The sequence below is a fragment of the Euprymna scolopes genome, chromosome 18, assembly GCF_053919585.1.
Source record: "Euprymna scolopes isolate OS-2025 chromosome 18, ASM5391958v1, whole genome shotgun sequence".
In the NCBI taxonomy this organism is placed as follows: domain Eukaryota; kingdom Metazoa; phylum Mollusca; class Cephalopoda; order Sepiida; family Sepiolidae; genus Euprymna; species Euprymna scolopes.
Genome location: NC_136499.1, coordinates 64565927 through 64593765, shown reverse-complemented (window position 1 = coordinate 64593765; position 27839 = coordinate 64565927). Strand labels below are relative to the sequence as shown.

Sequence of the window (27839 nt, the reverse complement as noted above, 5' to 3'; positions counted from 1 at the left end):
AATAATTTACGCCTCTCATTTTGAAATGTCTATTAAAAAGTAAATAATTAATTTATGTTTAATAGGTTTATATATCACAAATTGAAGAGAAAAGGTCAATAAATAATATATTCAAATTTAAAACAAAAAAAAAAATCAGTTTTTTAGAAATTTACCTGTAAAGTCCGAAGTTTAAAACCTTTTTTAAAAAAAAAAAACACATTGTTTTGTTTTGTTTTTTTTTTAAATAAAACCTTGGTCCTTACTCCTTTAATTGAAAAAAAAATTAGGGCTTGAATTACATTTTTCGAGGAGTTATAAGCTTGGAAAGATGGGGTGGAATTATTCACTATTTTCACGAAATTTCTGACACTGCTAGTTCACGGTCCTTCGAAAAGAGTGGCGAAAAAAAAAATCAAATATATAATAAATAAATGTTACCAAAGGCAAGATAAGTTACTCTTCTACCTAACTTGGTAGGTTTTTAGTGTTTTACTTAATGTAAAATGTTGTTCGGCTCAAAACAAGCGTTTTCAAATGGTACGCGACCACAAGAAAAAGTGACCACAATGTATTTGTTACGCGGCCATTTTTTTCTTGTGGTCACGTACCCTTTGAAAACGTTTTTTTTGTTGTTTGTTTGTTTTTTAGCGGAATAAATAGTAAATAGTTTGCATTAAAGACACTAAAAAAAATATTCAGTTAGGTAGAAGAGTAACTTATTTTGCCTTTGGTAACATTTAATTTCTTTTTTTCTTTTTTTTTTTTTTTGCAACTTTTTCGAAGGACTGTGGACAGTAAAACATATTCATTTCTTCAAATTAAAATATTAACTGTATAAACAAAAATAACGCTCAGTATTTTTTTGGGGGGGGGTGAAGGGGTCGAGGTCAGTAGAAACAGAATTAGTTGGAAGTAGGTCGGTGTGTGCGATGGATAGATTCTGACTCAGAAAACAGCAATTCTTCCCTCTTTGTCAGAAATATAGTTCATGGAATCTAAGAAGTAAAGGGGTATAAAGGGAAGCGAGAGCTACGAGGTTGTCGAAACCCAAGGGCTACTTTCTACTCTCCTCAACGTTGCTTTTCACTGCAGTAAAATGTAGTGCCATTCCAAAGATAGGGGAAATCATCTATACTTCTTCCATTCAGCTTGCCGACATATTGCTATTACTTTTGCGCACGCGCAAGTTCATTCATAGCTTGAAGTAGTTTAATTTTAAATCTTATCTATTTGTCGATAGCTCACATGGTAGGAAACGCTAAATGTTTTGGTTTCGATTCTAGCTGATGGCATGCAAGTCATTTTTTTCTTTTAACTTTTGAATTCAGTACTATATATAATAGTCAATAGAGAATGGGCTCTGTTGTAATAATCAATACGAAACCTGCATGGATTAAAATATATTTAAGCATATTTTAGGATTGAACAAAGTATAACCGTGTGACCCCCAGGTGTAGTCCTAGGTGTCAACACTGCTGGCTACAAGTATGACAGGCAACTTGTCGCGATCACAAGTATAACCAAGTAACCCATAGTTAACAAGGCACACGACATGTAGTCCTAGGTGTTTCGGTTCGAACATTCAGTAAGGCCCTGTGATGCAGTTCTAGTCGCTTTCATGAAGACAATGTTGATATGACGTTGGATGCAACAGTTGATGATCTCTTCTTTTTCCGCTGAAAAGAAAGATCATTCAACTTGGTTGTCTCTTTTTCTTGAGTTCACTTGAAAGTAATAACAACAACAAAACGACTCTGGTTGTAGTTTTCGTATGGAATTAATTATTTGCAAAAGAGGGAAAAAAACATAAGTATGTACAGTTTTTCACAGGAGAATAAAACTTAAAAGAAATAAAATATCGACTTCAAGTTTCTTTTTCTGATAGTTACAATAGTCAATGGACGGGGACTTTGTCTAGTTTTCAACAACTGATTTCTTGCTTTCAATCGGTCAAAGGACGAGTGCTTACTCGAACGGCTGAGGTGTGGGGGCGGTGGACAGTTTTGCCCAAGTCAACCCACTCTAGACTTGCTTCAGAACTCCCTGCAAAACTGATCCTTTTTGCTCTGCAACGACTTATGCACGCAGGTTTGGTGTGAGTCGGAGCATACCTGGGTGCTCCAGCTAACCTATCATCGTCTAATCCGTCATATCTTGGTTCGTCCTGATTGGATAATAAGCTACCTTTCCCCCACATCCCAATCGGGCAACTTTCTGCAGAACAAGTGTTCTCATTGACAATTTCCTCATACACCGGGGAGCCCATCCTTGAACCCTGGGTAAAAACTCTAATCTAAACAATCCGCTAGATATCTCCAAATAATCCCCGTTACAGTTTGTTTCATAAATTTTTGACTGTTTTTTCTGTTACAAGAAAAATGCATTTCACATCGGCGACTACCCTTTCTAACTGAAAGGGTTATCTGCTGTTTTCCTGGACCTGTCATTAAAATAGAAAGGCTCCGATTCCTCTTTTGCTGGCTCCCTTTTGGTGCAATTTTCAACCATAACTCTAATTCGCTCTTTGTAACTCCTCCTTTTGGGGTAATCTCTTTCCGTCGTGGCAGGTTGGATAACAAAATCCGTGCGCTATCCTTCTGCTAATCAAAAATAAATACCTAAGATCTACTAAACGTCATAAATTAAACATTTTGTGCAAAATAGGCCTTTAAAGTATTTCAACACTAGCTGATATTTCAGTTTTGATGTATTTAGCAACCAAAATACTTGAAGAAAAGAACAAACTTAATGTGCGTTTTTTTTCCAAACAATTTGTATATTTTGATTGTTGAGGAGAGGGCGATGCTTTTTTTTTTTTTACTTGTTTTGTGGACGGAAGGAAGACTGTAAATAGAGGTGTGATTGATAAATTGTAATTTTTTATCTTTTAAAAATTATTATTTTTTTTTTTTTTTTTTTTAGGTAAGAGGGTGATCTGCTGCCACCTATACTTACGGTTAGCGTAATTTTTAGCATAGGGTTATACTTAGAATAAAATTATTTCCGTTTTCATAACAGAAACGTATGCAACATTCCATGGAAGGTGAAATAGTAAGAATTAACTCGTTTGTTCATTTCGTTCATCACTTTTAGGTGCTTGTTCAGAACTGTCTTTTTTGTAACGGCCTTATTTTTATTTCGTATAGACGAATGTATCGTTTGCATATCTCAGACAAGTTCGAAATTTGTAGTCAAACTGTAAAACTCTTTGAGGTCTATTCTGTTCAAGTACCTAAAAATAAACCCTCTTTTGATTTTCTTAATATTACAACTAATAGATGAGAAATCATTCAAACGTTGTCAAATTCGTATTAATGTCATTGGAAGCGGAATTTGCATATAGTGGGGCAGATTGCCGAAACAATCTTTCACTTGGTGATACAAGCACCAAAATTAAAATTTGTCAGGTTTGCTTCTGCAGCCATCTTGAAAACTGGCAGCCATTTTCAATTTTCTGATGGCTAACGTTCTTTTCTTAAAATGTATGTTCTGAACGCCATTTGTGCCAATTTTGGTGCTTGTATCACCAAATGAAAGATTGTTTCACGTATTGCTATTACTTTTGCGCACGCGCAAGTTCATTCATAGCTTGAAGTAGTTTAATTTTAAATCTTTCTTATCTATTTGTCGATAGCTCACATGGTAGGAAACGCCAAATGTTTTGGTTTCGATTCTAGCTGATGGCATGCAAGTCAATTTTTTCTTTTAACTTTGAATTCAGTACTATATATAATAGTCAATAGAGATTGGGCTCTTTAATAATCAGTACGAAACCTGCATGGATTAAAATATATTTAAGCGTATTTTAGGATTGAACAACAAAGTATAACCGTGTGACCCTCAGGTGTAGTTCTAGGTGTCAACACTGTCGCGGCCACAAATATAACCAAGTAACCCATAGTTAACAAGGCACACGACGTGTAGTCCTAGGTGTTTCGGCTCGAACATTCAGTAAGGCCCTGCGATTTGCAAATTCCGCTTCCGATGACATTATTTGGAAAGACTCTTATGGAATATTGAGATAACCTGCCCCACTAAGGTAAGAAAATGGTTTTATTGTCCAGAATGTTTTTAAAAGATTTAATAGTGACATCTCGATATCATTCTGTCAAACTAGGTCTCCATTCTTACTGGCTACTAGTAACGACTATCAAACCAGTGAAAAAGATTTTGCCGAGTAAAATTTCGCCTTGTAAAAATAATTTTTTTTTTCTTTTGTTTTTATTAAATCTTTATTCATAACGGTAACGACATTTGCTTTCTAGAACTTGATTCCATCTGACAAGGAGCTTGTAAATGCCTCGTTTTATAAAGTTCTCTATGTTTGGATGTGAAATATGAATCTAACTCGTGTTCTCCTCATGATGCTAACCTAAGACCATCTAAATGGTTTTGTAATCTTGAAATAAGTGATAATCTGAGGTCAGAAGAATATACAGAAAGGGACAAGATTTCACAATTCTATTTTCATACATTTTTAGTCAATAGTGCTGTGTGAGGACAAGCATTATCTTGATGGAAGCTGATTTCATTTTGTTGACAAAAGAAAGTCACTTTCGGGTCAGTATGGGTGAGATTATTGCAGAAAACATGAATGATGCTTTAATAATCTGAAAGAAAAAAGTTTAAAATTAATCATGGTTTAAAATGCCTCTGTTACAAACCGACAAAAATTTTTGCACCAACCTTATACTAGTAAACCTATAGTGGATACATTGGCAACTAAACTGGTACCCCTGAGCCTTGAATTTTCTGGTGGGGTTGATTAAGGTTCATATCTAGTAACACTACCAAAGAAAATCTGACAAAGGTGGATGAGTTCCGTGGGGGGGGGGGGCAACGACCATTGATGGAGCGTAAAAATTGAACCTCTAGTTTAATTTCAGCAGCATCGAATTTTTCATTTGTTCCCTAGTTTGGCTTTTAGTTCTTGTTTTCCATGAACATCTAAAATCCGACAGGAGAAGAAATTATATGTTTGATTCCAAGTGCCTTAAAAAGATCCGAGCGATCGAATTACCAATCAAGAAAGTCATAAATTGCATTAACCAGTAGGTATAGTCAGTAATCTGCAAACGACGTCTAGAATGGCTCGGACGTACCCTAAGATTGACCCCCAGAAAGAACCGTTTCGATGGATCCCCTGAAAAAGAGGAAGACCAGAAATGCACTGGAAACAACGGAAAAAGAAACTGGGGAACGCGGTGAATCTGGTTGCAGATCGAAAACGATGGCATATTTTTCTTGCCTCATGCATGGCAAAACGCAGCGGTTCCTACGTTTAAGTTTATGTCAGCGTTTTCTCTGACAAATGGAGAATCGCTATCGTTTCGAGTTGATGGTACGGGGATATTTTCAATCTTGTCATAATATTCGTCACCATTCAACTGTCTATCGTATTATGCTTTATTCTTGAGTGCTAATTTATTAGTAAAACAAAAACTTTACTGTCTTTTTGGCATTCCTGATGATCGGTTCTTCACATTGTTTTCAAGTTTTTTTGTTTTTTTTGTGAAGCGTTTTTGTCCTTGTTTATTTCGACGGAAATAGCTGAAGGACATGGAGTCCTAAACTGTAGTTATATTTTTTAAAATCCAGAATAAAAAGTATCAGCCCAAGATGCAGTGGGAAGAAACATGTCCGAAAACTGGATTTTTCAATTGAAATTCTAAATAGACACGCTTTTCTCTTATGGTTCAGGTGAGTAGGTTTTTCTTTCTATTTTTTTTTTCTTTTTCTATTTTTTTCCATTCCCTTCCTTTTTCTTTCTTTTCTATTTTCTTTTTCTTTCTTTTCTATTTTCTTTTTCTTTCTTTTCTATTTTCTTTCTTTTCTATTTTCTTTCTTTTCTATTTCTTTCTTTTCTATTTTCTTTTTCTTTCTTTTCTATTTTCTTTTTCTTTTCTATTTTCTTTTCTATTTTCTTTTCTATTTTCTTTTCTATTTTCTTTTCTATTTTCTTTTTCTTTTCTATTTTCTTTTCTATTTTCTTTTTCTTTTCTATTTTCTTTTTCTTTTCTATTTTCTTTTTCTTTTCTATTTTCTTTTTCTTTTCTATTTTCTTTTCTATTTTCTTTTTCTTTTCTATTTTCTTTTTCTTTTCTATTTTCTTTTTCTTTTCTATTTTCTTTTTCTTTTCTATTTTCTTTTTCTTTTCTATTTTCTTTTCTATTTTCTTTTCTATTTTCTTTTCTATTTTCTTTTCTATTTTCTTTTCTATTTTCTTTTCTATTTTCTTTTCTATTTTCTTTTCTATTTTCTTTTCTATTTTCTTTTCTATTTTCTTTTCTTTTCTATTTTCTTTTCTATTTTCTTTTCTTTTCTATTTTCTTTTCTATTTTCTATTTTCTTTTTCTTTTCTTTTTCTTTTTCTTTTCTATTTTCTTTTTCTTTTCTATTTTCTTTTTCTTTCTTTTTCTAATTTTCTCTTTTTATTTTTCATTACGTTCTATCTTTTTTCTACGGTCTCTTTCTTTACTTTTTATTATCTAGAATAAACAAATTTTTTCCGTGAATCTTTCGCGCGATGTTTTTTTGGTTGGTTTTGCATCATTCATTCGCTTTCGTATAAAATAGATGGTTGCTTCCCCGATATCATTCAAATTAGAATTATTTCTAGAAAGACATCGGGGGGGGGGGGCAACATTGCTAAGTGAAAATGTTTCTGTTGAACTAAATGGATTCGAACTTGACACGCCCCGATTATGAGTCTGTGTCTTTAAGAACTTCGCCACTGTCACCTCCCGGTATTGTGTTCTCAGCAGATTTCATTCTATCATCTTATTTGGATTCATCTTTTCGATGTCTTCTCATTCATGAAAAATAGGTTTATGTTGGAAGGGGTAAAGTTTTATTCCTCCGTGTTCATGAACAGTGGAAATGTGAAGTCCGGGTAACAGACTTTTTTTTCGGAAAGGTGGCATGCAGTAGTTCAAAAAATTATATATTAAAGATTAATATGCTGAATGTATTGAAGTTAAAAAATCAAGTTAGCATTACCAATGGAATAGTAAAAAAAAAAATTTTAATTAGTAAATGTACTAGTATTATCGACTTATTTAAAAAATGTCGACATGTCACTAAAAACGAGAAAAAAATTGATTTGTTTATCAAATTCCCTCTCTGGGTAATAATAATGGGATAAAGGAAAAGAACAATGCAACAATACAAAAAAGGAGTAAATAAAATCTAAACTCTAGAAAGCAAATGAAGTCCAAATTTTATCTGTACTTCCGTAAATTTTTTTTGTATTCATATTAAAAACTCTTTTCTATTTATTTAGGTATTTGTTTCCCCACGAAAGCAAATGTGATACAAGGTAGTTTTTGCTGTGGGGGAAAACCAGTTCCCCTAATACAAGGGCAAAAAGAGGGCACTCTGGCAGCATCCAAAAATAGTAATTGTCTCAGTATGAAGGGTTTCTCCTATATTAACCAAGGACCAATTAATTTGACTCGAGTGTAGCATCAGAACATATACTACACTTTGATCTATTAAATCTTTTATTCACAAGAAAAAAACACAATTGGGGAAAATGGACAAAAAAAATTAGGCACAAGGCTAACTCAAAAAGAAGGGAGGATGGTGAGGTTAGTTGGTCCATCTCGTCTCTGTTAGAAATTTTAAAGAATTTCTCTCTCGGCCAGCATCTTTTATCATAGTTTCCCTTTTAAATTTGTATTTGGGTGTGTGTGTGTGGGGGGGGGGTCATACTAAAACCCAAATTTAAAACATTTTTATTTATATCAAAAAATACAAAAAAAAGATTTCTGTCGAGGGACATGGGGGGACCCTAGTTAGTAAGGCCCTCCCAACCCCGTCTGAAATGCTAGACTACCCGTTCCACTCTCGTTTGTAAAGGAACCAGAGTTTCGCGGGCAGCCTCTAAATAGAGGGGAGGGTTGTGTCCTGGATAGTGGAGAAAAGAAAAAAATGGTGGTGAGAGGGGGGGGTGTTAGTGTTAGACTTGATCTCCTCCAAGCTGGGTTGAGTTTTGAGAGGGGGAGGGGCAAAAGAAAAAAATGTTGTTTCTGGGGGTTTGGAGGCTTTCTAATAAGGGAAACAAGATTTATTTGGCTGGGTGAGAGGCTGAAGAAAATAAAATTGGAAAGGGCGGGGGTCTAACGGAAACCCTGAAACCGCGCGCGCTCCACACCTAGCCGGGGAACACATATTCAAATTTGGCCTCTCTTCGTACAGACTTGCTACATGTATCCATCTTCTTTCAAAAACCACGCGATGCAGCCTTCTTCTGTCGCATCTGACCATAGGTGGTGTTTAAAGAAAGCGATCAGATCCTGATCAGAAAAAGGCTGCCCCTACCCTCGGCTATCTGCACTTTTTTCTATTTATTTAAAAAGAAAATACAACTCTGTTATGTACGGGTTGTGGAATTACATTCATCTGCAAAAGATCTAACTAATTTGCATATTATTTTTTTTTTTAATTACATTTTCACCCCAAACAAGGCACATTACCACTTTGGTGTAGGGGCTACTATCAGGGGCAACAACTTCTGGGGCATTATGTAGGGATTTGGGCAGCAAGATGTCTGTTCACAATGCACTTGAACTTCTTTACGTCATTACAGTTGGGGAAGCAGTGACCTGGAATGGAATTCCAAAGTCTAGCGGTTCTGGGGAAGAAACTACTGGAGTAGAAAGATCTTTTACATCTAGGGATCTCTACAGTGTGGGAGTGGGATTTTGCAGCCTGTCTGGTCTGTCGAGGGTGTTCCCGTCGTGGGGGCACAAGTGCTTGCAGTCCGTTAGAGCATTCACCATTAAAATACTTGTAGAACAGGCAGAGAGATGCAACGTTTCTTCGATGGGACAGAGGCTGAAGCTTAGATGCCAGTCCAGGGCCTATCAGATTTGCGACTGTCTTTTGAACCTTGTCAAGGAGCGAGAGACTAGTAGCCGATGCACCCGCCCAAATATGACAGCAATACTCCATACATGGGCGAATGGTTGCCTTATAGAGGTACAGGATAATTTCGGGTGTTAGTAGTTCTCTAGCATGGTGGAGAGAGTCCACCTTCCTTGCAGCGGCCCTGGCAATGTCCTCGATGTAATTGTTCCAACTCATGCTTCCTGTGAACGTTAGGCCAAGGAGCTTGAAAGACGTACTCTCAGATAAAGAGTCGTTGGCAATTGCTATTGGTGGTAGAGAAGGTTTCTTGTAATTATTGAATGAAACTAGTTTAGTCTTGGCGGCATTGAACATGACCATCCATTTTTGTCCCCATTCCACTACAGATTGGAGGTCATCCTCTAGTGTTTCTGCTATTTCTTTGAATATGTGTTCATTTGTTTTCCTGTCGTGCCTGTTATAGAGTGTGGTGTCATCAGCATATATACCCATCTCAGAGGCAATTTTGTCGGAGAGGTCATTTATGAATATCGGGAACAGTAGAGGTCCAAGGATAGACCCCTGGGGCACTCCCGCATTTATATCATATTGTTTAGATGTACGACCGTCGAGGACAACCTGGATTTTTCTCTTATCTAAGAAGGATTTAATTATGTTAAGTATTCTACCAGTGATACCGTATGATCTAATTTTCCTGAGGAGACCCTCATGCCATACCCTGTCAAAAGCCTTAGATATATCTAGAGCTACCGCTCTGCCCTCCCCCGCTCCCTGTTAGATTTTTCGATTTTCTTATGGGACAATCCTCAGTAAACTACTAGTAGTTCAGCTCGGCTTTGCTCGGGCCCTATGTAATATTCATAACTTTATGTATGTATGTATTAAAAAGTTTAACTCCTGTTCAGGTAACCTACATCTAAAATTTCAAGTGTTTAGACCCAAAACTGGCGGGAGAGTTTAGTAAAGTCTGCAAAGGTCAACTCTTTCAACTTTGACCTCCTGACAGCCAAATTTCGTCCAAAAACGGATTAAAAAAGCTTACTGCATGTCTGAATATCCTTTATGTAAAATTTCAAATGTTTAAACCCAAAATTGGCTGAATAGTTTGCTAGAGACTGCAAAGGTCAAATCTTTGGAACTTTGACCCCTTGGCAGTCAAATTTTCGGCCATAGACCGATTAAAAAGCTTACGCTATGTCTGAATACATTTTATGTAAAATTTCAAATGTTTAGACCAAAAATTGGCTGAGTAATTTGGTAGAGACCACAGAGGTCAAATTGTTTCAAAATTTTGACCCCAATTTTCACTCCCCCCCCCCTTTTGGGCTCAAATCAAGGTAAAAGTTTTGATCCATGTCCAAGTAACCTACATCTAAGATTCCAAGTGTTTAGACCCAAAATTGGCGGAGGTGTTTGGTAGATTTTTCAAAGGTGAAATCGCTGAACTTTGACAGCCAAATTTTCTGGCCGAAAACCGATTAAAAAGATTTTCCCAAATCTACATTACTCCTTATGCCAAATTTCGAGTCTGTACACTGAAAATTCAGAGTAGTTTGGTAAGGAAATGTACACACACACACACACACTTTCACTTTTATAGATATATAGATTATGTGTAATTATATTCATGCAGATATCGTGATTTATATATATTTATGTACGCGTATATATATTTGTTGAAAATGCTTTGCCTACCAAACTCCTGTCAATTTTGGTTTACACATGAAACTTAATATATAGGGTATTCGAACCCACGCGAAGCTTTATATTTGGCTTTTAGCCGGTGCAAAACAGTGAAAATTTAAAAAAATGAAATTTGCCAGGTGAAAGTCGAACGACGGCATTACGAATATGCATGCGTAACGTAATAGCTATTTGTTCATCTTTTAATTTTTTTTTTTTTTTTTTTTTTTACATAGGCATCACCACATTATCAAGGCCAAGAGGCCACTCAAGGATAAGGGTTAAAGAGTGTACATTAGAAATTGGACAATATAGTAATCATTAGTAATGAAAATTTGGTAAATTTGATAACTTATATGGAACGGCTCATCAAGAGCTTATTTACGTTAGACTTAAAGACAACCATATTGTAGTCAGCCGGAAAGCAGGAAAACGGAAGACAATTCCACAGGCGTGCAGTTCTAAGAAAGAAGCTCTTGCAGCAAACATGTCTTCATAGCTCAGGCAAAGGAAAAAGTAAATCGTAAGCTAAATGTTTTGGTTTTGATTCTTGGTGGCGGTGGACGAATCATGTCTTTTTTAACTTTTTAAACCATTACTATATATTGGATCCAATATAATATAATAATAAATACGAAATCTGCATTAATCAAAATATAATGTTTAAGCGTATTTTACGACCGGGCAATGCCGGACGGCCTGTTAGTTAAAGGAACAACAAAAAAAAAAAGCATTGGTTTTGTTTCTCAAAATAAATGTTAGTATTAATAACAATTACAAAAGAATATAAAAAAAACATACATAAATAGGGGAATTTCTAATTAAGAGACGATTGTAGATTTAGCTATAGCATTGAGCGGCACTAACAACAATGGAGAAAACCAATAACAGGAAGAAAAGAAAGGAAAAAAAACGATATATATCTTACTTGAAGATGAAAAATGTACAATACAAATTATATACGAAGTCTTTTTAAATGCTTTTTCGAAGTCTCGGTACTTGTATAGTTAAATCAAGACATTAAAAAATGAAAATATCGAAAAAAAAAAAAAAAAAGGTTATAATGTACGTATCCGTTTTGAACTGAAGATCTCCGAAAAAACATGGTAAATTTTTAGTTTACCGACCCCTCGGCATTCACCTTAAGTTGTCGACTTTTAGCAGTTTTAGGGTACGCTGAGAACGAATATCACATTTATTTTTTGCGCAGTTATCCCTATTTGAAGATCTTCAGTATCCAATGTAATCCCTATCATTTTTAATGGCGACCATCTTGTTTTCCAATAATGTAAAACTAAAAAAAAGGGCTAAATATGCTACATGTAACTGGAATCCCCCTCCCCACCACCGGCGTTGACGAAAAAAAAAAGTAAGGTTTATTGGAGAGGGGGGGGCAAATTCCAATAAATCTTGAGCGAAAGGAAAGAACGTAAAGATAAGACCACAAATTAAAAACAGTATTTAGAGTATGCCCTGTATTTAAGAATTCAGGCGATCGCTCATCCCCCTCTCAGTACAGGCCAATAAGTCTCCTGTGCGTCATGAGTAAGTTGCTAGAATCTGTGTTAAATACAGAAGTAATCAACCATCTCAACAAAATAACCTTCTTAGTGACACTCAATATGGTTTCCGTTCTGCTAGATCTACAGCAGATGTGCTTACAGTTATATCGCATAGGATTAGCAAATCTCTCGACGATGGCAATCTTTCTAGGGCAATTGCTCTTGACATATCAAAGGCCTTTGATAGGGTATGGCATAAAGGTTTACTTCATAAGATCGCTAGCTATGGTATAGCTGGAAATGTCTTCTCAATTATTAAATCATTTCTTTTTGATAGGTTCATAAGAGTAGTAGTTGAGGGGCAAAAATCAGAAGCTCACAGTATTAATGCCGGTGTCCCTCAGGGGTCCATCCTGGGCCCAACTCTTTTCCTGATCTACATTAATGATCTTCCAAATCACATCCTTACATCATTTGTAGACATTTATGCTGACGACACTACCATTTATGGTAGCACATCTAAGACAGTAAACGACCAAGTTCTCTCCAATTCTCTCTCCTCTGATCTTGAGCATGTAGTACAATGGGGAAAGGTGTGGCTGGTTACTTTTAATGCATCTAAAACCAAGCTTCTCTCTTTACATCATCAACATTCTGATCCCCATCTGGCATCAATTGAAATGAATGGCTCTCGTCTTCAGGAGGCCTCAAGTTTTGACAAGCTTCTGGGCTTGACCATTACTCCTGATCTTAAATGGAACACGTACATCAAATCTATTGCCAAGGCCGCTGGAAAAATGGTGGGATCTTTCTATCAATCCGGTAAATATCTCACTGCTGATGCTATTCTCTATCTATATAAGAGCCAGGTACGTCCAAGGATGGAATACTGTTGCCACATCTGGGCAGGAGCTGCTAGAAAGGACTTGTCCTGCCTTGAAAGAGTTCAAAATAGACTTCGTAGCCTCGTAGGAGATGTCCTTTTCTCCTCCTTGCAACCTCTATCTCACAGAAGAGATGTTGCGAGTTTGTCTCTGATGTATCGTTATTTTCATGGAAAGTGTTCGACTGAGCTTCAATCTATGGTCCCCCTCACCAAACTTTCACAAGAAACACTCGTCTAGCTGTAAACACTATCAATAATTCCCCCCACTCTTTATCTGTGCCTAAACCTAATCGTAGATTCATGAACAAAGCTTCTTTCTTAGAACTGCACGCCTGTGGAATTGTCTTCCGTTTTCCTGCTTTCCGGCTGACTACAATATGGTTGTGTTCAAGCTTAAAGTAAATAAGTTCTTGATGAGCCGTTCCATATAAGTTATCAAATTTACCAAATTTTCATTACTAATGATTACTATATTGTCCAATTTCTACTGTACACTCTTTAACCCTTATCCTTGAGTGGCATCTGGGCCTTGATAATGTGGTGATGCCTATGTAAAAAAAAAAAAAGAATAATATTTATTAAAATAAATTTAAAAAGTAAATATTACTTTTTGCTACAACAGAACACCGACTACTAATTTTTTTTTTTTTTTTTTTTTTTTTTTTTTTTTTTATGGATATTCGATGTTGCTGGCCATAAATCTGATAATCAAATCTGTCAGAAATTTACGGTTTGCATGGTATTAACCCCTTTTAATTGATCTAAAAAATTAAGTTTTTACGAGCGGTTTACAAAAGCACAGGAATTCTGTTTACATTTTGGGGAGAAAGTGAAAAAAATGAATATAATTAAGAAAGTGAAAAAACGATTGTCTGTTTCCATATCGGGAAGTGGAAAAATATCCGGAAGGGTAGGGGGGAGGTCATTTCGGCCTTGAAGCCGAAAAATGTTTTGGGGGCCATGTTTTGGGCGTTTTTTTCCTAAATGGGAAACAAGATGGCCGCCAGCAAAAACAATAGTGATTACATTCGATACTGAATGTCTTTAAATATGGATAACTGCTTGTTTACACAAAAATAAATGCGATATTCGTTCTCAGCGTACCCGAAAACCTTTAAAAGTCGACAAATTAAAGGTGAATGCCGAGCGGTTGGTAAACTAAAAAAATATAAAAAATTTCACTTAATTTGATCGAGTAGTTTATTTACAGCATTAATTTTTTAATTGTTGTTTGGATTTTTAGAACACGCCACGGGGAGATAATTCAATTTAAAGCGCTTACCTTCCCTTCCCCATCTTTAATACTAATTTTTCTTCCTAAAAATCGAACCTTCTGCTCAATATAACATTGTTTTTTCGCTGTAAAAAACTATTTGATTTTTTTTTTTTTTTCGGAGAACTTCATTCCATAACGGATACGTACAATATAAACTTTTTTTTCGATATTTTCATTTTTTAATGTCTCCTTTCAGTCCTTTTTTTCTTCGTATTTTTCTTTCAAATAAGTCTTTCCTAGAACTAATTATCTTCCAGGTTTTATGCTCTTTTTTATCTTCCTGGAAAGGTATTTTTTTTTCTGTTCTTTAAAATGCGATTCCTTTTTGAAACTCTCTCCCTCCCTCCCCTAGGAATTTCTAGTCTTGGTTAATAAAACTTGTTGATTCAATGAAGAAAGAATTTTCCCTCAATTCTCTTCAAAAGGAAAGTCTCTTTCCAAAATGCCGGAGCCAAAAATATTATGTTATATTTATTTTTTGGAATCCTTTTGAGATGAAATTTCATAATTTGTGTATTCATTTTTGCGGTTAAACAACTATGAAAATGAGGATAACAGTCCGCAAAAAATAAATAAAAATTTAATAGCCAAAAACCTTTTTGTTTTCTTTTTCTTCTAGCCGGACCGGTCGACAGTTTAAACGTCTATATTTATTACAGACGTTTGTCAGGTTGAAATATCTGGAACAAATAATTTCCAACTTTTTTATTAGGGCCTATTCACCTTTTAATTAAAGGGGATGAAACAAAATTATATTGAATTTCAATGAGGAGGCACCAAAAGACTTATCCTGGCTCTTAAGGAAATCTTCCGGAACTTTTAACGGCTATATTTTTTTTATAGATGGAGACTTGGAAAACGCAGCCCGTTTCTTCGGTGCTAATTCTAGATCTAATTAAAACGAGCGCGAGCAGGGCAGCACAAAGGAATTTCTTCCTCGAACCCACCTTCTCTTCCTCTTGCACTCTATAGAGGCGAAATGATGGTCCATGAGTAACAAGTTATCTCCATGGAAAAAAAGTGCTGCCCCCCCTATTACCGCTCTGCACGATTTAATGGCTGACAATTAAAATTCCCAAACTAGGTACAATGAAAAGTAATGTATTTTAGTAACTTATAGATGATTTATTTAAAACAATTAAAAGTTTATAACATGTGTTTCAAATCTAGTATCTAATAAGTATTTTATTTATTCAAACTCAATCAACGCTTCTATCAGGAACACAACCTTCTCACTCACTCACTCATTCTCACACACATACACAGATATATGGAATGAATAAATGACAAGTCTATATTCCAAATTTCATGATGTTGACCATCTTACAATTTATTCCTTTAATTCAGTTGACATTTACAATTCGTGATAGCACCGTAGTTCCGTAGCACAAAATCATTCACTTAATTATTATATCAGTCAGTGAATCTATTTTACCCTTAACTCATCAGAAGAAATAGCAACAATTAATCTACCAAGATGAAAATAAAAAGCGTTTGGACATGATTAAAAAATCTGAAAATTGGAAGAGAAACTGCAAATACCTTATAGTTTGCTTACATTACGCCATTTTGAACTTGATTTCTTAATCATGTCCAAACGCATTCTTTTTTTTTTTCCTTTTGGTGGATTGTCAACATCATGAAATGTGGAATATAGACTTCTGTCATTTATTCAGTATATGCTCGGTAATTACATTGAGCTTCTTAAATAAGGATCGGTATATATAAAAAGGAAATATAAGTGAATAAAAAATATTTCCACACATATATATATATATATGTATGTATGTGTGTATATATATATATATATATATATGTATATGAACAAATGATTAATAAAACATGTTAAAAGACATTTTGAAAAAGAGTTAAAAACATTTAATTTTAAAAAAGGAAGCACAAGATAAGTCGATAGTCCTTAATCCGCGGAGTTTCGAAGAAATACTCTCCTTCTCATCAGAGGGCAGGAATTAGCAAAATGCGGGATCGGATTTTGAATATAAAAGTATTTAATGAAACTACAAGTAAGTCACAGATCTTACTTGGTTAAAAAAAAAGGTGAGGTAAAGGGAATAGGAGGTAAAAGAAAAATGATAAAAAGATTTCACATGAATGGATAGTCCGGTGAAGGGTAAAAAATCCAAGAATGGTAAAATCCAAAACGCTCGAATTTAAAATTTCCAATCCTATGGGTAAATTCCAAATGGTCCAAAATGATCCAAAAGGCAGAGTTCCTTGGAAAAAATCGCAAATGGAATGAATTCCAAATCATTAAAAGAAAAAGCACTGGAGAGAATATTTAAAACACGTCTGTCAAGGCTGGAGGAATCAAGTAAATTCATATTATAAGCTCTATTTCCTTTTCGGTTTTATTGAGCTTTCACATCTGGTTGAGATTACTTTACTTGTAAATATTAACTCTTTAATATTTATAATATATTTTAAGTTTACCATTTTGATTACCTTGGTAAACTTATTGTAATTTTTATTTTATTTATTTATATATATATATATATATATATATCATTCGAAGTTCACATTTACCCAGGCGTAGAGTGAGATGATCTATCTGGATATTTTTGTATATAAATCCCATTCTTAAGCGGGTTGGACAATTCGGAAAGTGCCAGCATCTTCACTGAAGCTTACACAACGGATAATTTTTTTTTATTTTTCCTAGTCACGTGTGACGTCACAAATACACGTTAGCTTTCTTCTCATTAATATGTAATATGGCCACATTTTGGAGGGAGGCAAAGTTACTTTAAAGGAACAAAGTCTGTTGTTTAATCCGTTATTTCCAGCATTTTCTGGTGATCTAAACGTGGGGGTATTTGCAAATGTAACAGAGAAAGGGAGATAGTAGGTAGGCATTGATTTTTAACTTTTTAATGCTTTCAGATATGGACTTGAAAACTTATTGCCTTTAACTTTCTTTTACAGTATACAATCCATTCCCCCACTGATTTGTTCCCGTTTGCTGTTGAATTACCTTAAACGAAAGAATACAATAGAAGCCAGTTGCGAGGCCATCGAGTGATCGTAAATATTGTCCTCCGCACATACTTAGGCATCGTAATGCACTACCCTATTAAATACGCGTTACCTTTCATTGTAAATATCAGCGTTTTCAAATTTCAAAGCGTTTTCAAATCTAGCAATGTACGGCCCATTCAGCTTTGATAGACTCATGATGCCCACTATAAGAGTGCGTGAGTGTGTAATGGTGAAAGCAAGGGTTGCGCTATCTACAACTATTCATCTCCTGAGTCGACAGTGCTTGATTCTAATGACATGGACAAATCTAGTACGAAACAACGTAGGGATAAACGGAGGGCACATACAGTACTTAGTATTCCGAAACGGTCACCTATTTAGTACTAACAAGCTATAACGTCGCTTAAATTCAGTGATCTAACACAAACCTGTGTGTCAAAATTTATAGCCTATTGACTTACAATGTGTGCTTTATGTTAAACTAGCGGGGGTTCCGACATTGCCCGGGTGTGTGTAGGTGGTGTAGTAAGGAACCCCGGGGTGTAAAAAAAGTGGTAGTAGCAGGGGAGGGATCAAAACAACAGTAGGCAGCTCGGGGGAGGGAGGTGTTAAAAAAAAAGTGGTAGTAAGCAAGCAGGCTCAAACCCGTACAGCGAAAGAGGAAAAAAGGTTAAAAAGAAAAAAAAAAACGTAAAATCTTAGCCGATACCTCCATGACGTAAGCGGAAGTAGAGCGTTGAAATTAAGCGCAGTCGATCCAACAAAGACGATGATTTGCGAAAATGTCAACGCAAAAACCGACCCCTTGTTGTAAAAAAAACTGCCCAATTATGGGTGAAGGAATGAATGTTTTTGGCCAATCTTTCGATATTTGTCGTTCGAAGGATCGAGCTTCAAAACGATAGCGATCTTGTGAGGATCCGTCGCGTGTGTCGAAAGTTTTTGCGAAAGACACACACACACACACTGTGCCCTGCGTGTGCGGTCCACCATTTCTCTTTCATCTGTCGTAGTGTCCTCTGCACTTTCCCTTTGCAGGTTTTGTATGCCAATCTTTTTTCAGTAGAGTTTTGGTCGTCAATCCATGCTTTGTGAGCTTGATGCATTTTCTGAATTTGATCCTGGGCTTCTATATCCTGGTCATCAAACCAATCCTGGTGCTTCCGTATGGGTAAGCCCAGCACTTCCAGGGCAGTGGAATGGGTGATATTTCGTAGCGCTTCCCAGGACGCTTCTATGTTGTCAGTTATTTCTACACCATCTAAATTTTCATCCAACTTGTCAGAAAGTATTGTTCGAGTTTCAGTATTCTTAAGCGACAATACCTGAAGTATGTTAACAAGTTTACATACTTGGGAAGTGTGGTTGATTCAAGTGCATCTCTTGACCATGAAGTTATCAACCATATCTCCCGAGTAAGCAGCGCCTTTGGCAAGCTGCACACAAGATTATGGAATGTTCGGGGTTTAAGCCTGAAGACAAAAATTCATGTATATAAGGCTGTGGTACTGTCCATACTTTTGTATGCCTCGGAGACGTGGACCCCGTACCGAAAACAAATTTCGCAACTTGACGTCTTCCATAAGAGATGTCTACATGCCATTTGCGGTTTTACTTTGAAAGACAAAATATCAAATGCGAAATTATTCACACTTTGTAAAATCAGCAACATCGAAAGCTTCTTAATCCAGTCGCAGCTTCGATGGGCGGGTCATGTGATGCGAATGGATGATGATAGGATACCGAAGCAACTCCTGTATGGCCAATTAGACAGAGGCCGTCGAAACGTGGGACGACCATGGTTGCGTTACAAAGACAAAATAAAGTCTAATTTGCAGGTTCTAAATATTGAATATAACAACATTGAGCTAACTGCAAAAGCCAGAAGGAAGTGGATAGAAATGTGTGACAGAAAAATCAAGGAGTTCTCGGCGTTTTGCATCGAAAAACTAAAAGAAGCGAGAGTCAAGTCAAAAATAATACGGAGCAATGTGGAGCTAAATTCTCGCATTTATATGTCTATCACCACTGCGGTCGCCATTGCAAGTCTCTAGCAGGACTAAAGTGCCACATACGTCTAAGTGAATGTCGACACGCTGAGTTCTAGACCTTCAGGTCAATTGTCGGAGTCTCATACGTCGAAAATCGGCGGAGAGTCCATCATATATATGATTGGTGGTTAAATGTATGCTCATTTTTGCATTAAATACTAATCTTTGTTAATTCTATAAATAACTGGGCCTCAGATACCATAATACTTAGTTCGCTAGACCTTAGTACTAAACAAAATTTCAGATAGTTCAGGCCAGAAGTTTTCGTGAAAAAGTGGAACGGACGGACAGAAAGACATATATATGTGTGTCCGTTCGGGTATTTTTGTATACAGAGATCATTCTTAATCGGGTTAACTCAGCAAGTGTCAGCATTTCCTGTTTACTTTTACCAGAGCTTAAACAACGATTTTTTTTTCTTATTCACGTGTGACGTTATGAACATACGTGTTATCTTTCTTTTGATTAATATGGAATACGGCCACATTTTGGTGATGCGGATATGAGAGAAAAAAAAACATAACACAAAGTTGGTTTATAGAAATAAAGTTTGTTGTTTATTCTCTTGATTAAAAAAAAACATATATATATATATATATTTAAAATGTAAGAAATATAATAATTTTCAGTCAAACAACGTCGCATCTCACGAGAGCCATGGCGGCCAACAAACCGGAAGTTCAAGACTCTAGTTTCGCTCTTAATTGGGTTCATCCGTAAGACTCATCCGAAGCCCGAGTCTCTTGCATACGAGGCTTTTGTGAGCTGCGATGTTGTTTGGCTGTGGAAATAATTATATAATCTCTCACATTATGAAAATTCTATTACTAATTGCAGGCTAGGTTAGCATGTTGGATATCCTAGCGAGTGTAAAATGCAACTTGTGAGATATCGGCTTGGGTTATCGTTAGTTAGATGACCACAGCCCTTCGACTTGTACGTTCATTCTATAGAGGGATTTCGTCGCGGTTTGCTTGATCTGTGTTAGTTAATAGACTTTTTTGTGTGTGGCACGGTTGCTCAAGTGGCAAATTACTCGAGTTTCGAATCTGGAGTTCGAATGTGTCTAACTAATTAGCCCAAATGAAGGCGAAACTCTAGACTTGAACTTCCGGTTTGTTGGCTGCCATGGCTCTCGTGGGCTGCGACGTTGGTTGACTGTGGAAATTATTATATTATCTCTCACATTCGGAGATATATATATATATCAATGGATACATTGACGATGATACTTACAGGCTTTAAAAAGCGGGCGAATAAAAGATATATCTGCCTTACTTAAAAAATGCTAGTTTTATTATTTGTATCTTTAAACCCCCACGCACTCTTTTTGCTGATGAAGAGACTTTGTTTTATAAAATAAAATGATAAATTATTGTCCAAGAATTATTGTCTGTCTCAATAAAAACATCGTTTCCGAAACGATCGTACAATTTATTGATTTTGTTTGTTCTTCCTTGTGAAACCGATTTTTAATTTTAATTATAAATTATCATTCATTTTACTCCATATTAAAATAGCTCTATCGAACTTATTATACATCTACATTACAACGAGCACTGTTTTCTTTTAATTGTATTAATGCATTTACTAATATATGAAATAAACTCTGCTCTTAGACTGTTGTTCTAATCCCCCTTTTACAAATATATATATATATATATATATATATATATATATATATATATATATATATATATATATATATATATATATATATAATCTCGCAGTGTAACCAACGGCATTCCTCTACTTCCAACTCTGGCCACATTTTTTTCTTTCTTTTTCAGTGAACAATATCACGCATACAGTCGGCAATACCCGAACGAAACTGTGGACGAACTTCAGAATCGGAGAAAATCCTATTGGGATCAGCTAGATTATCGCAAAAAAGCGCCTTTCTTTCAACGAGCCCGTGACGCATCCTGTATGCAGCATCGACATTTTGTCGACCCTGAGACACGTGAGTTAATTTAAACATTAATTATCTCTCTTTCATTATGAAGTCGTTTAACGGATTTTAATTGAAGAATTTTTGTCGGACTTCAAGAGACTCAAAATGATGACCCTTCATGCAAAGTCGCATAACGCCAGGAAAATTATGGAACCAGCTTGAAGAAATGGACGATATGACTCTTTCTAGAAGCTTTGTGTAGAGGTCAGATTTTTCTGCTGGTCACGAGAGTTTAGGTCACTGTTAAGGTGGCTTGTTCTCTCTTGACTGCACTATGATTCTGTACAACTCTAGGGGGTCAGTCCTCCCAAGCTTTACCCTCCTATCTTTAAGAAGGGTAATTTATTGCTAAATCGCTCGTGGAATGCTGATGGGGCTGCCCAGGCATTTCATGTATGCCAGAGAGCTCGTCCACTGGGGTGCTGGCTTTATAAAAACCTCACTATCCCGACCTTGTATCACATCCCCCCTACCCAGTATGAGGAAGATAAAAGCCAGATTGCCAATTTTAGTTTTTTTGATGAAATTAAAGTAACTTATTTATTTCAAAGTCCATTTCTGAAAGCTCACAGCTCGTCGACTTTTGTGGATTATGAGGGGTTTTATTTTTGAAGGATAGTTTTTTTTTTTTTCTAAATAAATTCTTACATTATAAATGATTACAAGACCCCCCCCCTCCCCTCATGAAAAAAAAAAAAAAAAAAGAAAATGTCGGACACCAAAACTCACGTAAATTGATCAAGTAGTTTTATTTTTAAATAAGAAAATAAATTTTTATGCCATCTTGAAAAATATATTGAAGAAACAAGGGAGATAACCCCAAATCGAGATGTTTAGAAAGCCATTCATGGGATTGGAAAAACTCAAATTGGCTTAAAAATTATTTTCTTTATAAAAATAAAACTACTGGATCAATGTATGGGAATTTTGCTATACAATATATTCTTTCTGTAACCATACATATTTCTCTTTATTTTTTATTTATTCATAGGGAAGCATTTTGAACAAGGGTCGATTATTTTAATACTGCATAATAACTATTGCTTCCACCCAGCTCAGTAATATTTTCAAATTTTACGAATGCTTCTACTTCGTCCATTTAAGTTGTATTATGTTAGCCCTTGTTCTACTCTCCACGTTAAAAAACGACCCTGGTGTCTAACTCTGTCCCGTGGGGAGGCATTGTAAATAGGTACTATACAATAGAATAGATACGGTTTTTCAGGTTACGACGTGGAATACGATGTTTTTTTTCCGGACCCTCGTTACGGTATTTGTCCCGCCTTACGGTGTTATTTATAATATACATACATGCGTATTATATACTGTACTGTATTTTGTTACTAATTTTTAATGTCGTATCCCGGGTTCCTACTGTACATAAAAAAATGTGTGTTTTGGAGAAGTTGTCCCCAACATAATTGATTATAAAGGTTGATATGCCGTTAAAAATAATCCGACCATTTTATATTATAGATGTACCTGTAACACGTTGGGGCACGACCATCACTATTTATTCTACTTTGAATTTATTTTAAAAATTCATAAACTTAATGTTCTTTCATCCTCGCATTCCATGAGCGATGTTTCTAATAAAGGAAGAATTGCCGTTGTCTAGATAGGAAACTACCCATCTAACATTTAACGTTGGATAGCTTTTGACATTGAAGTAGTATTTATTTATTTATTTTACTCCAGTGGCTTCGTGCCTTCTTTGGGGCGATGTTTATAATTACTGGTTCTATATAGTATAGAATTCAATACGATATGGGAACCAGTAATTATAAACAATAGATAATATATACAAGTAATAAGTATAGAGATAGATATACATTAATCTATCACACAGACACTTTCACATATATACAATATATTAAAGTGTCTGTGTACATTTCCCTACGCAATAACTCTGTCAATTTGTACTCTACAGGCTCGAAATTTGATATACAGGGTACTGAGATTTGGGAAAATCGATGTGATCAGGTTTGGGCCAGAAATTTGGCTGTTAAGGGGTCAAAGTTCAACGATTAGACCTTTGAGAACTCTACCAAACTCCTCCGACAATTTTGGGTTTACGCACTTGAAATTTTAGATATAGATTCCTTGGACATGTATCTAACTTAACAACTTGATCTAACTGAATTACTTGATTTGAGCCCAAAACACTAAATTTTAAGGGGTCATAATAGGAGTCAACGTTTAAAAAAATTGACCTCTGCAGTCTCTTCCAAATTACTCAGACAATTTCTGGTCTAAATATTTGAAATTTTACATAAAGGGTATTCAGAGATAGGGAAAGCTTTTTCATCAGTTTGGGTCGAAAATTTTTAGTTACCAATATATAAATGTATGTATGTCTGTTTACATGTCTGCCTTAAACTTTCAGTAGAGGCGACTGATTTTACAAAGATCAATATCGTTTTAAAGTTCGACCGTTCATACGACAAATATCGAAAAATTGGCTAAAAACATTAATATCTTCCCCTTCAACTAGGCACTTTTCTACATGGGGAGGGGTCACTTTTTTCGCCGATATTTTTGAAAGTTATCCTCTCCTTTAGATTGTCTAGCCTTAATTCTAAAAAATGTCGCTTCCAGTTTGGCGGTGGTCGTAACAGCATAAACGCTAGGTTTTATTCTGTTCTTTTCTTCCTTTGCGGTATGGGTTCGAGCCTGTCTTCCTACTACCACCGTTTTTTTTTTTTTTGCTCAACATACACATCCAAACACCCGGGCAATTCCGGGCTGAAATGCTAGTATATAAAAATTAGTAATAAATGATATTTACAACTAGAAATAAAAAGTAGGTTTAAGGTTCCTAAAATTTATGCCAGAAATGTCCGCAAGGGCCCGTGGCACAGTGGTTAGAGTACTGGGAAAAATCAATTGTAAAAGTGACCCTCTCTTATATTTATAAATTTGGCATTCCATAGTCAAGGTACCTCGGACAATAAGCAATAAACTTGCTCCAACCCAAAAAGGGGGCAGAAAAGGCCTGTGAGAGTTGACTTTGTAAGATACCCATGACTCATGGATAAAACCGAAATGGCCTAGTTTCCATTGAGAACGGATTGTCGACTAGTACCAGGGTGTTTCCAAACGTGAAACCTCCAGTTTTTGTTAACTCAAAATGTTGAACTACAAAGACGGGAGTGATACCATTAAAACGAGCGACCTTTTGTGCCCCAGAAATTTATTCACCACCATTTTCAATACACTTTTGCCAGTAATTCAATAATACATTTGCTTCTGATAAACATCCATGAAAAGGGTTGCTTACTTAGTCTCACACCGTCAATATCTGCAACAGAGATTAAACTTTCAGATTATGAATCTGACAATGCAATGTGCAACCCCCCTTTTGATATACTCAGGCGGAACAAAAATAGAAGACATTACTTTCGGAACGCCTCTCGTATGTTGTGAATCCTTGTCAGGTATGTTGAGGTCAAAGCAACTTAAGCTGCGGTCGCACTGATCGGGGACAGAAACAATATAGCATCAGAACAGATACTATACTTTGTTCCTAGCCAAAAAGCCAAGATGTTGAGGTTGTCACCATACAGTCTGTTCAAAACAGTGGAGGGTTTCATGCACTTTCCTTCCACTGCTTCCTGTTTTCCGTGGCTTTTGTTGACAAAACTTTTATGCTTATCCAGTTTAATTTACAGGAGGTGACGGTAGTCAAGTGGTTAACAACACGAGGTGACGACTTGGGTGTCGTAGTTTGAATCCAGTTTCTTCCACAAAAATCACTCTCACTTAGGATATTAGCAAGCTTCATATGGGGCCTCCCATAATCCTTGATGTCTTTTGAGAAAGAATTCTGACTAGAAAAATATCGGAGGAACCCAATGCCAACGATATAATTCTCGGATTGATACGATGATAATGACTTAAATATAAAAAAAAAATTATTATTGTATAAAACTGTATGTACGTGTAAAAAAAAAAAAAAAAAAAAAAAAAAAAAAAAATCTATGCACTAAAATTTACTCGAAATTGTTTAATATTTTTGTTTTTATAAAATAAAATAAAATTTGATCGGTAAACGATTTCTAGTTGGTATTATGATGACTGTTGGAATTATGTCCCTTAATGTAAGAAAAAAATGGCAGATGAGATATTTCATTATTAAGATGTGTTTTTTTTTTTGTTTTTTGTTTTTTTTTACTTAAAATACCTATTGAATTATAGATATAGGTTCCTTAGACATGGATCTAACTTAATAACTTGATTTGAGCCCAAAACAATAAATGTTAAGGGGTAATAATAGGGGTTAAAGTTTAAAAAACGGTTTGGCGGTGGTCGTAACAGCAAAGACGTTACGTTTTTCCCCGTTCTTTCCTCCTCGCGGTACGAGTTCGAGCCTGCCTTCCTACTACCACTTTTTTTTTTTTTTGCTCAACACACACCTCTAAACACCCGAGTAATGCCGGGCACCCATGCTAGTATTGGAATAAAACTGAATAAGGACCAAAACTTTTTGCGGATAATTTGACTGCCGGTAATCGAAGGTTTCTTAATCTGGATTGTAATTACTTTGAAGCCAGATTTGAATAATGAAAATTAAAGAAATATATATATATATATATATATATATATATAATATTGATGATGCTAATGATTGTCTTTTTTCTATTACAGCCAAAATTCCTACCGCGGTGAGGGTTGAATCCCAACCTTGGAGAAAACAAAAATATGAAACTCCAATGGAGTCGCCCGTCGGAAGAGACATTTGGAAACAGTTTAATGTTACTTATGAATTCGATCAGCTGGTGAAGGATTTGATTTGGGAGCGACCTGTGCACTTTGAAAACAACGTTAAGTCAGAGAGGCTTAGTCAAATATTCAGAGATTTGGCAGAGTTGGAAAAGTCAGGAAAATTGACATGTTCTATTATTAGGTAAAGAGAAGAAAACTGAAAGAATTTTTATAAAGGCAAGGCGTCATATTTATGATACTTCCGTCTTTATTGTAAAATCTCTTAACTTATGCAAGCTGTTGTTGTTATTACGGCTACAGTATTGTATAGCAACGATAATGGTTGTTATTATCGTGTGATTTAACTACATCCATGTGTATATATGTGTAAAATAAATATTGAATAAAGAATTATATTTGAGAAAGGTGTCCGTTTGTTTGATTAAATCTGCTTGAATGGAAAAACGTTGCCACACACGTCACAACGGATGATCATTGAACTTTTTTCTCTTTTTTTTTTTTTTTCTTTTATGATTGGTATAAACTAACTGAATAAATATTACATTAGGAAATTATAAGGCAATTTGTATTTTTTGCAACTGCCAGAGTGCCTCTTTTAGGGGAGCTGGGTTTCCCCACACATCAAAAATAACTTCGTATCACATTTTGCTTTCGCGGGGGAGCAAATAAATACTATATAGTGTTGGGACGATAAATCAGAATCGGGACTCGGAAAAATCGGAACTTTTGGGAGTATCGTTATCGGAATCAGAAAAATTATAATCTAATTTCTGATTCTAAACCGATTCTTTAAAATTTTTAAATAAAAAATGAAACAAGCACTTTCTTTTTTTTTTTTTTTTCTTTTTTTTATTACTAGCATTTCAGCCCGGCGTTGCCCGGGGGTTTGGATGTGTATGTTGAGCAAAAAAAAAAAAGTGGTAGTAGGAAGGCAGGCTCGAACCCGTACCGCAAAGGAGGAAAAGAACGGAGTAAAACCTAGCGTTTATGCTGTTACGACCACCGCCAAACCGCAAGCGACATTTTTTTTAAATTAAGGCTAGACAATCTAAAGGAGAGGATAACTTTAAAAAATATTGGCAGAAAAAGTGACCCCCCCTGTAGAAAAGTGCCTAGTTGAAGGGGAAGATATTAATGTTTTTAGCCAATTTTTCGATATTTGTCGTATGAACGGTCGAACTTTAAAACGATACTGATCTTGGTAAAATCCGTCGCCTCTATTGAAAGTTTAAGGCAGACATGCAAACAGACATACATACATTTATATATTGGTAACTAAAAATTTTCGACCCAAACTAATGAAAAAGCTTGCCCTATCTCTAAATACCCATTATGTAAAATTTCAAATATTTAGACCAGAAATTGTCTGAGTAATTTGGAAGAGACCGCAGAGGTCAATTTTTTTAAACTTTGACCCCTATTATGACCCCTTAAAATTTATTGTTTTGGGCTCAAATCAAGTAATTCAGTTAGATCCATGTTCAAGGAGTCTATATCTAAAATTTCAAGTGCATAGCCCCAAAATTGTCGGAGGAGTTTGGTAGAGTTCTCAAAGGTCAAATCGTTGAACTTTGACCCCTTAATCGTCAAATTTCTGGCCAAAAACCGATCACATCGATTTTCCCAAATCTCAGTAACCTGAACATCAAATTTCGAGTCTGTAGACTAAAAATTGACAATTATTGCGTAGGGAAATGTACAGACACACAGACACTTTCACTTTTATAGATATATAGATAGATTAGTTGTTTCTTTACAACATAAGATTGAGAAGGGCCACATAATGAGTTATAAATCTCATTTACAGATTTAACATTGATTAGCAGAGTTTAATTTATTTTATTTATTGATCATTTATAACTTGCCCATTGCCTTTGTAATCGTTTCGTATCTATTAGCTAAAATGTCTATG

The 27839-nt window shown here is 35.5% G+C and overlaps 1 protein-coding gene across 4 annotated transcripts in view; it reads left to right on the top strand.

Moving 5' to 3' along the window:
- Nucleotides 1-26331, top strand: part of LOC145297643 (uncharacterized) — a 39365-nt gene extending 13034 nt beyond the window's left edge. For 3 of the 4 annotated variants that reach the window (XM_080143753.1, XM_080143751.1, XM_080143752.1), the window contains 3 exons: nt 5581-5682; nt 21039-21211; nt 25850-26331. In XM_080143753.1, coding sequence (XP_079999879.1) covers nt 5581-5682; nt 21039-21211; nt 25850-26112 — 538 coding nt within the window. In that variant the 3' untranslated portion in view covers nt 26113-26331. The remainder of the gene's footprint in view (nt 1-5580; nt 5683-21038; nt 21212-25849) is intronic. The other variant, XM_080143754.1, reaches the window with a different exon arrangement.
- Nucleotides 26332-27839: the final 1508 nt, after the last annotated feature.